The sequence below is a fragment of the Myotis yumanensis genome, unplaced genomic scaffold, assembly GCF_028538775.1.
Source record: "Myotis yumanensis isolate MYYU_CA2020_CCGP unplaced genomic scaffold, mMyoYum1.0.hap1 SCAF_13, whole genome shotgun sequence".
Classification (NCBI taxonomy): domain Eukaryota; kingdom Metazoa; phylum Chordata; class Mammalia; order Chiroptera; family Vespertilionidae; genus Myotis; species Myotis yumanensis.
Window position 1 is genome coordinate 41926757 of NW_027223764.1, and position 13514 is coordinate 41940270.

Genomic DNA, 13514 nt, shown 5'->3' on the forward strand with positions numbered 1-13514 from the left:
AGTTTGCGAACCCTAAGACCCTTGAGTAAACCTGTGTCCCTTGTCTCGACCCAAAGCTGCCTGACTCTTTGGGCTCAGTTCACAGTGTTCATTACCTCGTGCTGAAGCCCCTGCGTCAGTGCCTGGGAGGAGTGCAGTAATTGGTGTCGCTGATGGTTTTAAGGAGGGCATGCGGATGTCTGACCTCTGCTCCAATCTACCAGCTCCTTGTGTGTCTTCGTTCAGAGAGAGGCAGAGCTTTTTTCTCAGGCCGTCTTAGCCACTACCTGCCCTTCAGTTCCTGGGACGCGAAAGAACCCGGTAAGCCCCACGCTGGCACCTGGGCATTCTCCAAGGGAGTGGGATGGTTCCCTGCAGCTCACCCCTCCTCCAGGAATAAGCGCCCCAAGCTCAGACCTGCTGCTCAGAGGAGAGTGGAACTGTCCTCTTAAAGGGAGGGTGGTGCTTTAATGGGCTCTATGTGAAAGGAAAGGACGTATTGCTGTTGAGGCGGCTGAGGCAGGCACAAGCTGGAGCGCAGGGCTGGCTCTCGAGCAGGGTGGGCAAAGCTGGCTCTGGAGACAGGTGGGTGAGGCGGCTTTGGAGCCAGGTGGGTGAGGCGGCGCCCGCTCCTCAGCACTCCGCCTTTGGCTTTGCCACTTCCTCTTCTGTGCTCTTGCTGGGATGCACCTGAAGAACTTCTGCTTTCCCGATGTACTCTGCGAGAAGGGGAGACACAGCCGCAGGAGGGGAGGGGCCAGGCCCTTCCTGGGAGCTGCCCAGGAGACTTGGGTGGGCCCCTCCCCGCACCAGGCCCCGGGCAGATGTGCGAGAGCAGAGGGAGATGCAGGAGGCCCAGTCAACCCAGCTTCTGCTCTGGGCTCTGTGGTGACGAGGAGCTCAGAGCCTCACTACATCCAGGTAACAAATATCAATGAAGTGCCTACTCTATGCAGACCCCCCGCCAGCCACTCAGGACCCTTTGCAGGCTAGTGGGGGAGAATATAGTACATGGAGATACCTGCCTTTTCTCCCCTCCCACCCCCGCTCTCCTCCCCTGCCTTGGTCTCAGGCACCAGAGTGACTGTCACAGCCTCCTCCCTCATCTCCCCCAACCCCCCCTGCCTCCAAGACTCCCAATGATCCCCGAGAGCCTGGCACATAGGCACTAAATGAGTTTCTGTTGAATGAATGGATGGATGAAATGAGCAGCTTCCTTGGGCAGAGACCTATCTCCCAGGAGCCTTACATCCCCCAAGGAATCCAGCGAGCGTGGGCCTCAGTGAGCCTGGGCCTCAGTGAGCCTGCAGGGATCTGCCGCACGGAATCTTACCTGGTTGTTCGCTTTTGGGAAGAGGCGGTGTCTTTGACGTCTTTGGGGATTGGCTATAACCAACACAAAGGACAGGAGGTCCGGGAAGGTCAGGATGGACCGCACCATAGCAGAGCAGCAGGTGGGCGAGGAGGTGAGGAGGGTGCTCCCGGAAGAGGCAGCAGCCAATCCTCCCTGAGAACCAGCAAGCACTACCCAAGCCAGACCCTGACAACTGTGACTCCATCTCCTGTTGTGCCACAGGGAGCCAAGGCCCTCCTGTCCCGGGAGCTGTGAGGGAGGCCACTACAGCCCCCCCCCCCCCCCAGGCCCTTTCTTGGCCTCACAGACAGGAAGCCTTCCCCTGGGAATGGAGGAGCCGAGAGCCTGCTTCCCTGATGAAGTATTTACAAGCATGAATAATGCTCTCGTATTATCTTGTATCGACTTCACACTTCAGCAAGCCTTTTTATGCACCTGATGTACTTTCCCTCCCTACGCTCTGGGAGAGGGGCTTTTGAGAGGTAAAACCGGTTCAGAGATGGGAGGTGTCTTGACCAAGGTCACAGTGAAGCCTGCCTTTCTCCTGAGCCTCCCCCGCCCCCCGAGTGGCCAAGAAACCACGTGCAGGGCCAAAGTGAGCACCCACACCTGTAACAAACCTCAGCGAGCACAAGCCCGCCACGCTCCAACCACCTCAGAACTCAGCATCCCCGAAAGCGTGCACATCACTTCCATTCCTGACACTTCCTACCCTCTCCTTGGCCTGTTCAAATCCTCTTCACCCAGCAGTGCTATCCAAGTTCTATCAGGAATGCTTGGGTGATGTTACACACACACACTGCCCCTGTGTGCCCCCCCCCCCCCAAAAAAAAACACCTGTGTGTCAGACTCTCTAGGAATTTTCACTTGTAACACACTCTTCTGTGGATCTGAGCACTGCTGGGCATATCAGGCTGGCGAGCCCAAGCCTGGTCCCAGCTCTTCTGCTGACCGTCCAGGTGTCTATGGGTCATTCAATTCTTTCTGAGCCTCCGTTTCCTCTGGAGGTCACAGGGCCTCCATGGGTGGTTGTGCAGAGCACCAGCGATGTCAGGGAGACAGAATGGGTGCTCAACACTGCAGGTTCCAGTGCTAACTTGTCAGGCCCTACTCACCTGCTTTGTGAGGCCTTTCTTTACCCTCCCTTTCCCCACCTTGGAATTAATTTCTTTCTCTCCAGCCACCCAGGGTGCTTAATACCGACATAAAGGCACTGCCGCCTGCCTGTGTTAGCATCCCTTCTCTACTGTGTCTTCCCAAAGAGCTCCTGGGGGGCTAGCTGCGGCTCCTCCAACCCTGTCTGGCTGCAGCTGACACAGGTCACCCCCTCAGGCACCCCACGGCCGGCGGCTGAGTCTGGTCTGGCAGGGTGGGCCTCTGAGCAGCACAGAGAGCCTGGAGGGTCCCGTGGCGGGGGCTGACCTCTTCCTCCAGGACAGGCTGTCAGCCGGCTCCGGCCAGTGCCAGGCTCCCTTCCCTGCACCCCACCAGCCTCACCGGTAAGGACAGGTGCTGACCACGAGGGAGCAGTTCTGGGCACAGAGGGGCAGGTGAGGGGTGAAGCCCACCTGTAGTTTGGCTGTTGCCTCTCCTGAGATGAATCTTGGACCTCCTGGAGCTGGTTTAGAAGTTTTTCGGTTGGGATGGAGACTAGACCCTGGGGAAGGAGCTGAGCCACTGCTGTCTGCAGGAGCCCCAGTGCCAGCTCTTTTTCTGTAAGCACAGGGAGCAGAGTCCTCAGGGGCATGACCCCAGCCCCCATCCTGTCGCCAGATGGGACCTGCAGGGAGCAGGGCCTCCGGCTCTTCTGCCCACCCCTGGCCCAAGGCAGCTTCTCAACCATCTCATAGTCTGCCCACAGGGCCCCATGGGCAGGTCCTGCTTCTCCCTGGACCCTGTGTGTGCTGCATGCCCAGCCCCTCCAACCTCCCTCGTGTGTACCTGGGCCTTGGCCCGCCTGCCCACAACACCCCTTGGCCCACTCTGGGAACCCTACAGGGGACCTGCCCCCTCTCCTCCCCTTACTCTCCCCACCAGGAAGCCTTCTCCAATCTCTGGCTCTCATCACTCCTCACCCTCCCTTTTAGACATACCCTCTACTTCCTGTCCCAGTGCATACATACATGTCCATTCTTATGTCCATGTGTGTTCTTATGTGTGTGTATCTGCATCTGTGTGTGCATTTCCCACAGAGGTGGGTGAAGGGGGCTGTGGTCTGCTCAGTCTGGGCTTTGGACTCTCCCTCCTGGGTGCAGTCAGCGTGGGGGAGGGATCCCTTCTGAGGAGCAGGATCATGGAAACCCTGCTGAGGAGTGGGCGGAGGCAGCAGCGAAGCCCAGCTGGGAAAAGTTAGCTCGGGGATCCAGAAAGGAGAAAGGCTCCGGCGGAAGGCAGGGTGGGAGCCGAGTGACCTCTGAGTCCTGCAGAAGCAGAGGGCGAGGCCCTCAGCAGCCTCCACTCAGAGGAAGCCCCGGGCCTGGGGCTGTGCCTCACCCTTGGGAGGAGAGTAGAGGAGCCAGAACTGGATAGCACTCAACGAATCTGTTTGCAGGATCTGACAAAGGAGCTCCAAGATCTGTGGGCAGGAGGACAGGCCTGGGTCAGTGTGTGGACCGCACCTTCCGGCCAGCAGCACAGGTGCCTGCCCTGAAGTGGGTTCCCAGGGCCACGTGCTTGGCTGAACTGGTCCTCACCATGGTCCTGCCCCCCCCCCCCCCCCCCCCCCCCGCCCCACTCTGCGTGGGATACGCTGGCTACCGAGGGCTTTCTCTCCCAAGGGCCCTGGAGGAAGGCTCTCCGCCTCCTCACTGAGCAGGTAAGGAGTCTGAGTTACGAGAGAAGGGGCGCCCAGCAGGGAGACTGAGGCAGCACTAACCCTCAGAGTCAGATCTGTGGGCCCTCATCTCCGAGCCCTGCGTGGGCGGGTTGTACCCCAGAGTCCCTCCCTGGGAAGGCCAAGTCAGAGCTGGACACTCAGCTCCTCGGAGACGCACCGAGTCCCAAATGCCCGAGTCCTTGGTGGGGGGATTTCAGGGTCCCCACGAGCCTCCCCACCCTGAAGTTCCCAAATTCAGAGTCTGGAGACGCTAGCAAAGAGGTGGGTTGCTCCCAGTGGGCGGCCTGAGGGCTGGGGCCAGCGGGTTCTGCAAACTGCACGGTTCGGAGCTCCTTCCCCGCTTTGCTCGCAGCCCTGTCCTCAGCCGCGGCCACCTTTGCTGCGTCAGGGCCCTTCTTCCTCTGCGCTCTCCAGGCCAGGATCGTGTGGAAAAGATCCAGCTCTGTCTCGAATGCTCTACGGGGGCTCTCTAGGCGGGGGTGCTGGTGGCCGCGGTGGCTACGGCTGGCTGGAGGTTGAGGCTGCGATGGGGGGTGGAGCACCTGGCGTCCTAGGAAAGTGGGGTTCCCTCTTTCAGGAGAGCCCACCTGAACCAGTGGCGGTCAGAGGGGAACGTGGGCTCCCCTCTCCCCAGGCCTGTGCCTGCTAGGGTGTCCACCCTGGCCCCCAGGTCCCCAACCCCATACGGTGACCCCAGCCCCACTCTGCCCCAGGGTCCTTCTCAATTCACCACTTCCAACTTACCTGCCCTTTGCACCCTCCCCAAGGAACCCGAGAACCTACTTCCAGGCAAGGTGAGGCCGCCCTATGGTGGAGAAAGTACTGTGTTCTAGTCCCAGCTACGCTGCTCGCTCTCTGGGAACCTGGGCCACAGAATGGCACCTGGCAGGGCCTCGGCCTCCCCATCTGTGGAATGGGGGATTCCGGGCCCTGTCTGCTCTGTTCACCTCACTGGACTGTTTTGAAAGCACTGGTCACAGGGATGGTGTCAAGAAGCTGGCTCATTGTCTGGCCTTTCCTGGAGAACGTGCGTGCATTTTAACAGGGACTTTCTTTTTTTAATCCTCACCCGAGGATATTTTTCCATTGATTTTTAGAGAGAGTGGAAGAGAGAGGGAAAGACAGAGAGAAACATCAATGAGAAACACATCGATTGGTTGCCTCCTGCATGAGCCCCTACCAGGGCCTGGGTTGAGGAGGAGCCTGCAACCGAGGTACATGCCCTTGACTGGAATTGAACCCGGGACCCTTTGGTCCGCAAGCCGATTCTCTATCCACTGAGCCAAACCGGCTAGGGCTTAACAGGGACTTTCAATGCCTTAACCCCCTGGAACCATCGTGACCTCGTCTCAGACCTTGATGGGAAACTTGAATGTGGAGGTGGGCGGCTTCGTGCCTTGTCCCAGCACAGAGCAGATCCTCTCAGGGGAGACTAGGCTGCCACCGGCCTTGCAGGCTGCAGGGTACCCACCCCGGGGTGCGGTCTGAGGACACACTAGGTGGGACCTTCCGCTCCATGCATCTCATCCTACCACTGCAGCTCCCTTCAGGAACTCGCCAAGTGCCAAAGCTGGAACAGACTTTAGTGATGACATGTTTATGCTCCCAGTTTGACTGGATCATGGAACCAAGGCCCCTTGAGGGGAAAGGACTTAACAAAGAGGAAAGGGCTTACACAGAAACCTGGAAGCCTGAGGGATTAGAATCCAGGCCCCTGACTCCCAGGGCTGTGGTTTCTGAGTCTTACGGTCTCAGGTGCAAGTATCCCCGGGAGAGGCCCCACTTTCCAGCAGCTTGTGAGAGTCCTAGCCGGGATCTGTGAGCCTGGGGGTACCACCTGTTCTCTGCCCTCAGATGGGGCTGCTCTGGGGCCCCAGCCCCCGGCCTGCCCAGACCACGGCCTGCCCAGCCCCTCGCCTGCCCAGGGCCTCACCAGCAGCTCCTGATCCTGCAGGACGTAGGCCTGGATGCCATCTCTGCTTGAAGAGTGGTTCCCTTGGCCCTGGTGGGAGTGGCGGCTGCTAAGGGCTCGGGAGGAAGCAGGGATGAGCCTCCCAGTCTCTGCAGAGTACTTGGCACCCTGCTCCCGCTGAGGCACCTCCTCCTGGAAGAAAAGTGGTCAGAGACTTGGGAGATGAAGGGGGAGGGGAGAGAGAGAGAGAATAGATAGATGATAGATAGATAGATAGATAGATAGATAGATAGATAGATAGATAGAAGACAGAGGGAAGAGAAGAGGAGAGGAGAAGAGAGGAGAGGAGAGGAGAGGAGAGGAGAGGAGAGGAGAGGAGAGGAGAGGAGAGGAGAGGAGAGGAGGGAAGGAAGCTGGCTCATATCTCCAGGGTGCCCATCACCTCCTCTCCTGGAACCTCAGCATCACAGCATTGCAGGGACCCAAGTTGTGGACCAGGCCAGCCCCACACTGTCCTAGACCCCTTTCCCCAGCAGGGGGCCCTTCCATACAGGCGAAGCTCTTCCTCCTGGAACTTCATTGAATGCTGGCCTCCTTCCTACTCCCCCGACCCCTCCTCACTCATCATGGTCCTGAGCAAGTCCTCCTTGCTATCCCTCGCCAGGCTCATCAGAGATTTGAAAACAGTATTCTATGCCAAGCCCCTCTCCGCCCTCTCCCCCCCACCTCCAACACACACCTACCTTAATTCCTAGCTCAGTTGCCCCCAGGTCTGTCTCACACAGCTTGGCATCCTTTCTTAGCCCCGGGAAACCCTCCTAAGCCAGGCCAATGGGCACAAGGCCTGGGGCCTCTAGACCCTGCAACTTCAATTAAGACTGGTAGCATCCTTCTTCCCTTTTTAAAGAAGAGAAACCTGAGACCCAGACCGTTGCCCCGAGAGCTGCAGTGACGTGGCTGCAGGGCAGGGATGAGAATTCTGCTGCCCAGCACAAGCACAGAACAAGACTCATCCACAAAGGGCCAGGCCTGTCCTAGGACCAGTTCCTACTACCTTCAAGCTGCCTCCCACTTGTCTTTACTGGTCAGCAAATAGTTCCCACGAGGCCACCCCAATACTGTCTGAAAACCTTCAGTGACTCTCCGTTCCTTATGAGATTAGACACTTACACTAAGTTCGGAAATTAGAGCAAGCTGGTCTTACCCACATTCTAAGTCGGCCCCTTTCCACTTGCTGCTGCCCACCAGGCCCTGCACTTCAGCTCCTCGCTCTCTAGAGGGGTCCTGTGTTCCCGGCTTCTGAGCTGCGTGCCTCCACTAGGATGCCTCCCCCTTCTACCTCTGGACTAAACCCTTCTTGGATTTCTCCTCTTGGGTATGTTCTCTGATCCTTGGAGCCCTCACTGCGGCCCTTGGGTTGGTACTTGTTGGCTCCTCCTCCTCCTCAGTGCGGACAGCAGCATCTCAATGAGCACTTGCTCTCCTGCTGGTCAGTGTGATCGGACTTGGGAACGGTTTTCGTACAAAGAGATGGTTCCATTTCATCTCTTCCCAGGTAGCTCCTTTGCTCTGCACCCACCTCTTTGTTCTTCGGCTCATTCTCCTTGCTGAAGATGACCACCTGGGAAGCCAGTTCCTTCAACTCCTTCTTCCAGGCCTCTGCGGGGAGGGGACAAGATCCTGGCAACTGCTGTCTGGGCCCCTCCTCCTCGCCCTCCCCGTGGCACCAGGTGTTGGGGATGCTGTGGGTGGAAGAGCCTCCTTTCCTCCCAGCCTTCCATCTGCATCTTAAAGGGGAGGGGAGATGGTGCCCTCCGGGAAAGATTAGGCGTCACACCATTGGTGGGTGGGAGGGTGGATGTGGAGGGGGCCCTTAATGTCCTAGCCTGTGATTTTATGGGAGACATTGGACCGTATTTGGTTATTTGTGCCAAAATGCAAGTGGTTTAATCTAGCTTTGCCTCTTTTAGGAAACTGAAGCCAAGATTGAGATGCAGTTGCTATGCAGTGCCAGTTACTAAAATATGGAACTGCTCCTGTAGAGGGCGGTTCAGAGCACCAAGCAATCCTTCCAAACAAACCTCTGCCCTGCAGGCTGTCCCAGCCCCTGGCCCGCACCCCTAACAGAAAGGGCACAGCCCGCGGAGCAGAGGCCTCAGAGCACGCTGTGGTGCTGTGTGTGGCTGCCTGTTCTGATGGCTGGTGCCTGAGTACAAGTACTAATAATTCCCAGTATCATTCCTCTACGGCCTGAAGTCACACGACGTGCCCAAATCTGCTTGTCCTCTCCTGTGGTTACTCCTCAGACACCTCAAATCCAAGCAGGGGCAATTGCTGAGATCTCAGGGTTGGCGAGTAATGCAGATGACAAAGCTGGAGGAAATGAGGGGGAAAACGGGGTACCTGACCAGATCCCACTTCCTTCTCAGGCACCCACCCAAGCGGGGCAGCCCTTGGGAAGAGGTGTAGCCCCAAGGTAGAGGTCTGTGGCCCCAGCACCCACCTGGCTTAAGCTGGGGATCCCGATTGGACTGTGGGTCTCCAACAGGGATAAAGAGGGCAGGCATCCCCATTAGAGAGGGGGAGAGGAGTGCAGTTCGAGGCAAGGCGGTCAGAGAGAACCTGTCCTTAACGACACAGACGGGCTTCCCGGTGAGATCTGTGAAGGGACAGAGGCTGTGGGAAGGGGTGGCTGCGTGGACCCCAATAGCTCCAGGAGGCTGGGCAGGTAGAGCACTTCCAGTAACCAGAGCCCGTAGATCGTTAGAGCGTGGAGAGCCTCTGCAGCCACCTAGACGTTACCCCCGGGGCACTTAGAATGGACACGAAGGGATGGGCTCAGGGTCACGCAGAAGTCGGGCTTCCTGCGACCCTCGTCCTGAGGTCCTGTGGGCTTTCGATGACAGCAATGACTGCAGGTGTGAGCAGAGAGAGGCAAGCAGCCTCAAAAGGGACCCCTGGGTGTGGAGAGGGACCTGGGCTCAAACCACAAGGAGTGAGATTTAGCTAAACTCCCTGGATGAAACGTCTGTCATCTGTCAGCCTGTGCAGGGCCGAGTGCCGGGTAGCCTGGAGGCGGTGGCAAGCGGTTTACACCTGAGGACCCTTCGGCCTAAGGTCTGTGTGATATTGTTACTACTGGACAGTTACGCTCTGAGGACCAGCCTGAATGGGGCAGAATGGGGCTCATTGTCTCCTTCCCCAAACACTTTCCACTCCTCATTCCCTCTGCTGCGTACTCCTCCTCACAGGCTCTGAGCCTTGGGGTCCCTGGGACTCCGTCCCCACGTTCTCGTCTCTTGTATCTACACAGTCTCCTGGATGAGCCCATCAAGGCGCCACTTCAAACACCATCCGTACCTGAATCGCTCTCCTGTTTGTGTTTCTCCCCTGAACTCCAGACCCAATTGCCCGCCCTGTGCCTCCACCTGGATGTCTAAAAGGATCTTGCATTTTGCATCTCTCAGTCCTAGACCAAACTCTTGACTCCTCTCCTCTCCTCCACTGGTCCCCTCTGAAGTCTTTTTGTCCCAGTTTTCCAGTTCCTCAAGCCAAAAACCCAGGAGTCAACATTGATCCCTCTCTTCCTCTCACACTCTATTTCTAATCAATCAGCAAATCCTGTTGGCTTTACCTTCTGCATATCTCTGGAGCCAGACCACTAACTCTTCCACCTCTACCTCCCTGGTCCAAGCCACCATCCCCACAGAGGCCAGTAGATCACGCCTGACACGTGTTTGCTCTCAGCTTCTCAGTGGTTCTCAGCCGACTCAGTGAGGTGGCTTAGTGACGACTGCAGTGACCTGGGCCCTCACTGCCTCTCTGCTGCATCTCCCTTCTCTCCTTACTCGGCTCCAGCCACATGGGCCTCCTTGCTGCTGGGCCTTTGTACTTGCTGTGCCCTCGGTCCTCCCTCCATCCCCCCACATCCACATGATTGATTCATGCTCTCTCTTCTTTTAGTTCTTTACTCAAAAGTCATGTTTCTTGGTCGTGTCTTCCCTCTGGAGCCTTGGCACTTCCCACGCTCTGACACCTCATCTATTTCCTATTCTTCCCCACCAGAGAGTCAGCTCCCTGTCTTGGTCATTGTCATATTCCCAGGGTCCAAAAAAGCGCCTGATTCGGGCACAGTTCACACTCAGTAGATACTTGAGGATGAGATGGCCCGTGTTTGTGAACCGAGTGCAGCTCAGAGGCAAAACATTCATCCCTTTCTCTGACTTGTGAGGGGGGAGGACCCGCAGCAAGGGAAACCCTGTAGGGACATGTAGTCTGCCCCTGGAGCCTGCCCCCCAAGGCAACTCTTGGCTTGGTCAAGTACTTGCAAGTGGCCAAGCCACTCTGTGACCCTGGCTAAGTCCCCTTCCTCTCTGGGCCTCACCCTAGAAATAGAGGCTGGGTCCTCCCTTTCCAGGTTTTAAGAGCACCCCTCCTCCACTGCCCACCAGGCCCTGGCCTACCCCAGCCCTACCTTTGATGTGGGTCACACGATGGGGGTGGGGGTGATGCCGGGAGAAGAAGGAGGAGTGGCTGAGGCGGCCAAAGTGGTAGGCGTTAGGGGTTTCGGGCTTGGCGGTCCTCAGTTCCTCTCGGACCACCTTGAAATCCACGATCCCTGGGACCACAGGTTCTTTCTGGGGCCCTTCGACCCCGTAGCTTCTTGGCTTGTGCTCTGACTTCTCAGCCTTTGGCTCAGCCTTTGGACTGAAGAAGAAGGTCAAGGAGAAGCTAATGAGGCTTCCTGGCAGCAGTGTCTGCCCCAGCTTGGGGCTTTTCAGAGTCCATTCCTGAGATACTCTGAAATGTGGTTTCCAGGGTTTCTCTGCCACCCGCCGGCCTCCAAATTGGGCCTCCCACAGGGTCTCCTCCCAATTGGGACAATCCAGTCCCAGGGAGGCTTCTGTCTTCCTCAGGTGCCTTAGTAGGAAGCTGGAATCCATCTGAGAAAACACAGGTAGAATTCCCCGGGACCCCAGCTTTCTTTCACAGACCATCTCTACAGCCAGAAAGAGAAGCTACAGACCCACCAGCCATCCAAATGCCTGGATTGGAGCAAAGACACATTATATACACCTCCGAGCCAGAGGGCTGGCCCCAGCAAGGGCCTCTCCCCAAGCCAAACTGTTGGCTGCCCGAGAGAAGCCAGCTACAGGCTGTCACCCTCCCCCATGCCATCAGGGGCAGTTTTGGCCCAGACACAGCATGCAGGCCAAAGCTGTCCCCAAGGCCAGATTACACCAGCAAGTCCTTGCCCCCTGGGGCCCTCCCAGGAGACGCCCAGCTGATGCGGCAGCTCTCAGAGCTGCAACGCTGCAGGGAAGCTTCAAGCTCTTGCTTCGCTTCACTGGAGACAAGCCGTCTCAGGTTCTCTATCCTCCACCCTGCACCCCTTCCCTCTCAAGGATGCTGTGCTTTTGCCCCTGGAGGATGAGGTCGAAGTCGGTCCAGCAAGGATCCAACGGTGGGCTGGTCCTTGGTGCCTGGCTTTCCCTTCTCCCGGTGACCCTGGCTGGAGGGACTCCCTCTCTGGTACAGATGGACTCTGGATATGCTAAGCAAGCTGTTCTGGACCCTCTGAGGAATTTGCTGACCAGGCCCCTGAGTTTCCCGTTCCATTCTCCGGCCGCCTCTAAGAGATCTGGGACTTAAAGAAATAAAGCAAACCTTCTCTGAAAGTCATAGTTAGCTGGCCTCCCCAAACCCGAACTAACAGAAAGTCACCACCTGAAAATCCCTGGAATTTCTGTGCTCAGTGCCCCTGGCCCCTGCCATCACATCCTCTCCCCATCCAGAGAGGGTTCCCGCCTGCGACCTGTGGTACCTCAGGCCTGAGAAGCCAATCAGGGCCTAGTTGATGGCAGTGGGAGGTGAGGAAGGACTGCCTTTCTTGGACTCCCAGTCTGTTGAGTTCCCCTGAGGCCCCCTTTGTCCCTACCACCTCCTCGGTCAGCAGGGTAGGCATTTGGGGCCTCACCTCGCCCGGGGTAGTTCAGCTGGTTGGGTCTTCACCTCCGCAGCCATTCTACGGTTTCTAACAGAACAAAGATCCATGTTGAATATGTATCAGAACGTCTTATAGACTGGCAGTGGGAAATCAACTGGAACAGACACTTTGGGAGAAAAGCATTGGCAATATCTTGCGATATTGAATGTTTGCATGCTATATCATCCAGCAATTCCTCTTCCAGGTATATACCCAACAGCAACTCTTGCAGATGTACAACTGGGGCTATATGTAAGTATAGTCAAACTAACATGGTTCAGATTAGTAAAAACTGGGGACAATCCAAATGTCCAGTGGCAGAAGAGTGCATCAGCAAGCTGTGGTACATTCTGACAATGAGCATTACATTGTAATTGAAATGGATGAACCACTGCTACATCGATGAGTCTTGCAACTATAACGCTAAGATGAGGAAAGCAAGTGGCAAAAGGCCATATGGCCTGAGATCCTTATAAAAAATAAAATTCAAAAGCAAGTAAAAGTATCATAAATATGTGATGAAACAAGAAAGACAAGCAAGGAAATGATAAACACAAAATTCAGCTAGTGGCTATTTCTGAGAGCGGGTGGGGAGGGGAGAGTTGGGAGAAGAGCACATAAGATGTGTTAGTGGTGATATTCTCGTTCTTGGTTTGGGAGGTGCACTTACGAGTGTCCATTATATTATTAAAAAAATTAATTGACGTGGATGAAAGATGATAGGTGTCAAAGCCAAGAATGGTAATTGATCTAAATCTATGGACCCAAATGTATACACATATTCATATACCCAAAATGTTGGGGGGTTCAGGTGTCAGGATTGGAGTTAGAAAAGGAAACAGTGCATTTTGAGAATTAACCCCCATAATTACAGAATCTGCAAGGGACCCCAGAGACCCCTCCAGGGCCAGCCTTTCATCAAGTTCAGATGGAGGAGGATTGCCTGAGATCAGGGAAGGGGAGAGACTTTGAGGTCAGACGGCAAGAAACCAGGCAACCTGACTCAAAGACTCCTGATCTTTTCTCTAAAAAGAAAAACAGAAAAACAAACAGCCAGGCCGGTGTGATTCTGGTTGAGCATTGACCTGTGAACTGGGAGGTCACAGTTTGACTCCTGGTCAGGGCACATGCCCAGGTTGCAGGCTGAGTCCCCAGTAGGGGGCGTGCAGGAGGCAGCCTATCAATGAATCTCATCATTGGTGTTTCCATCCCTCTCTCCCTTTCCCTTCCTCTCGCTGAAATCAACAAAACTATTAAAAAAACAACAACAACAACACACCCCACAGAAACAAAACAAAACAAAAAACACACGAAACACAAAATAACCCAGAACAACAATAGAAAAAGAAACAGTTGGCAGAGCTTCCTTTGAAGGAAGCTTTGGACATTTGGACATGGGGGCAGAGTGGGGAGGGCATGGGGGCTGCACTCCAGAGCACTTAGAGGC

General features: G+C 56.1%; 1 protein-coding gene across 1 annotated transcript; it reads right to left on the reverse strand.

Annotated features, from left to right (window-relative positions):
* Positions 1 to 565: 565 nt before the first annotated feature.
* On the reverse strand, positions 566 to 12105 carry TBATA (thymus, brain and testes associated). Its single transcript, XM_070431932.1, has 9 exons — positions 12059 to 12105; positions 10556 to 10788; positions 8585 to 8740; positions 7661 to 7740; positions 6103 to 6273; positions 3827 to 3908; positions 2902 to 3046; positions 1313 to 1365; positions 566 to 698 (listed from the first exon to the last, which is right to left on the reverse strand). The coding sequence occupies exons 1-9, from the start codon at positions 12103 to 12105 to the stop codon at positions 613 to 615; spliced, it is 1053 nt and encodes a 350-aa protein (XP_070288033.1). The 3' UTR covers positions 566 to 612.
* Between the last annotated feature and the right edge of the window lie 1409 nt (positions 12106 to 13514).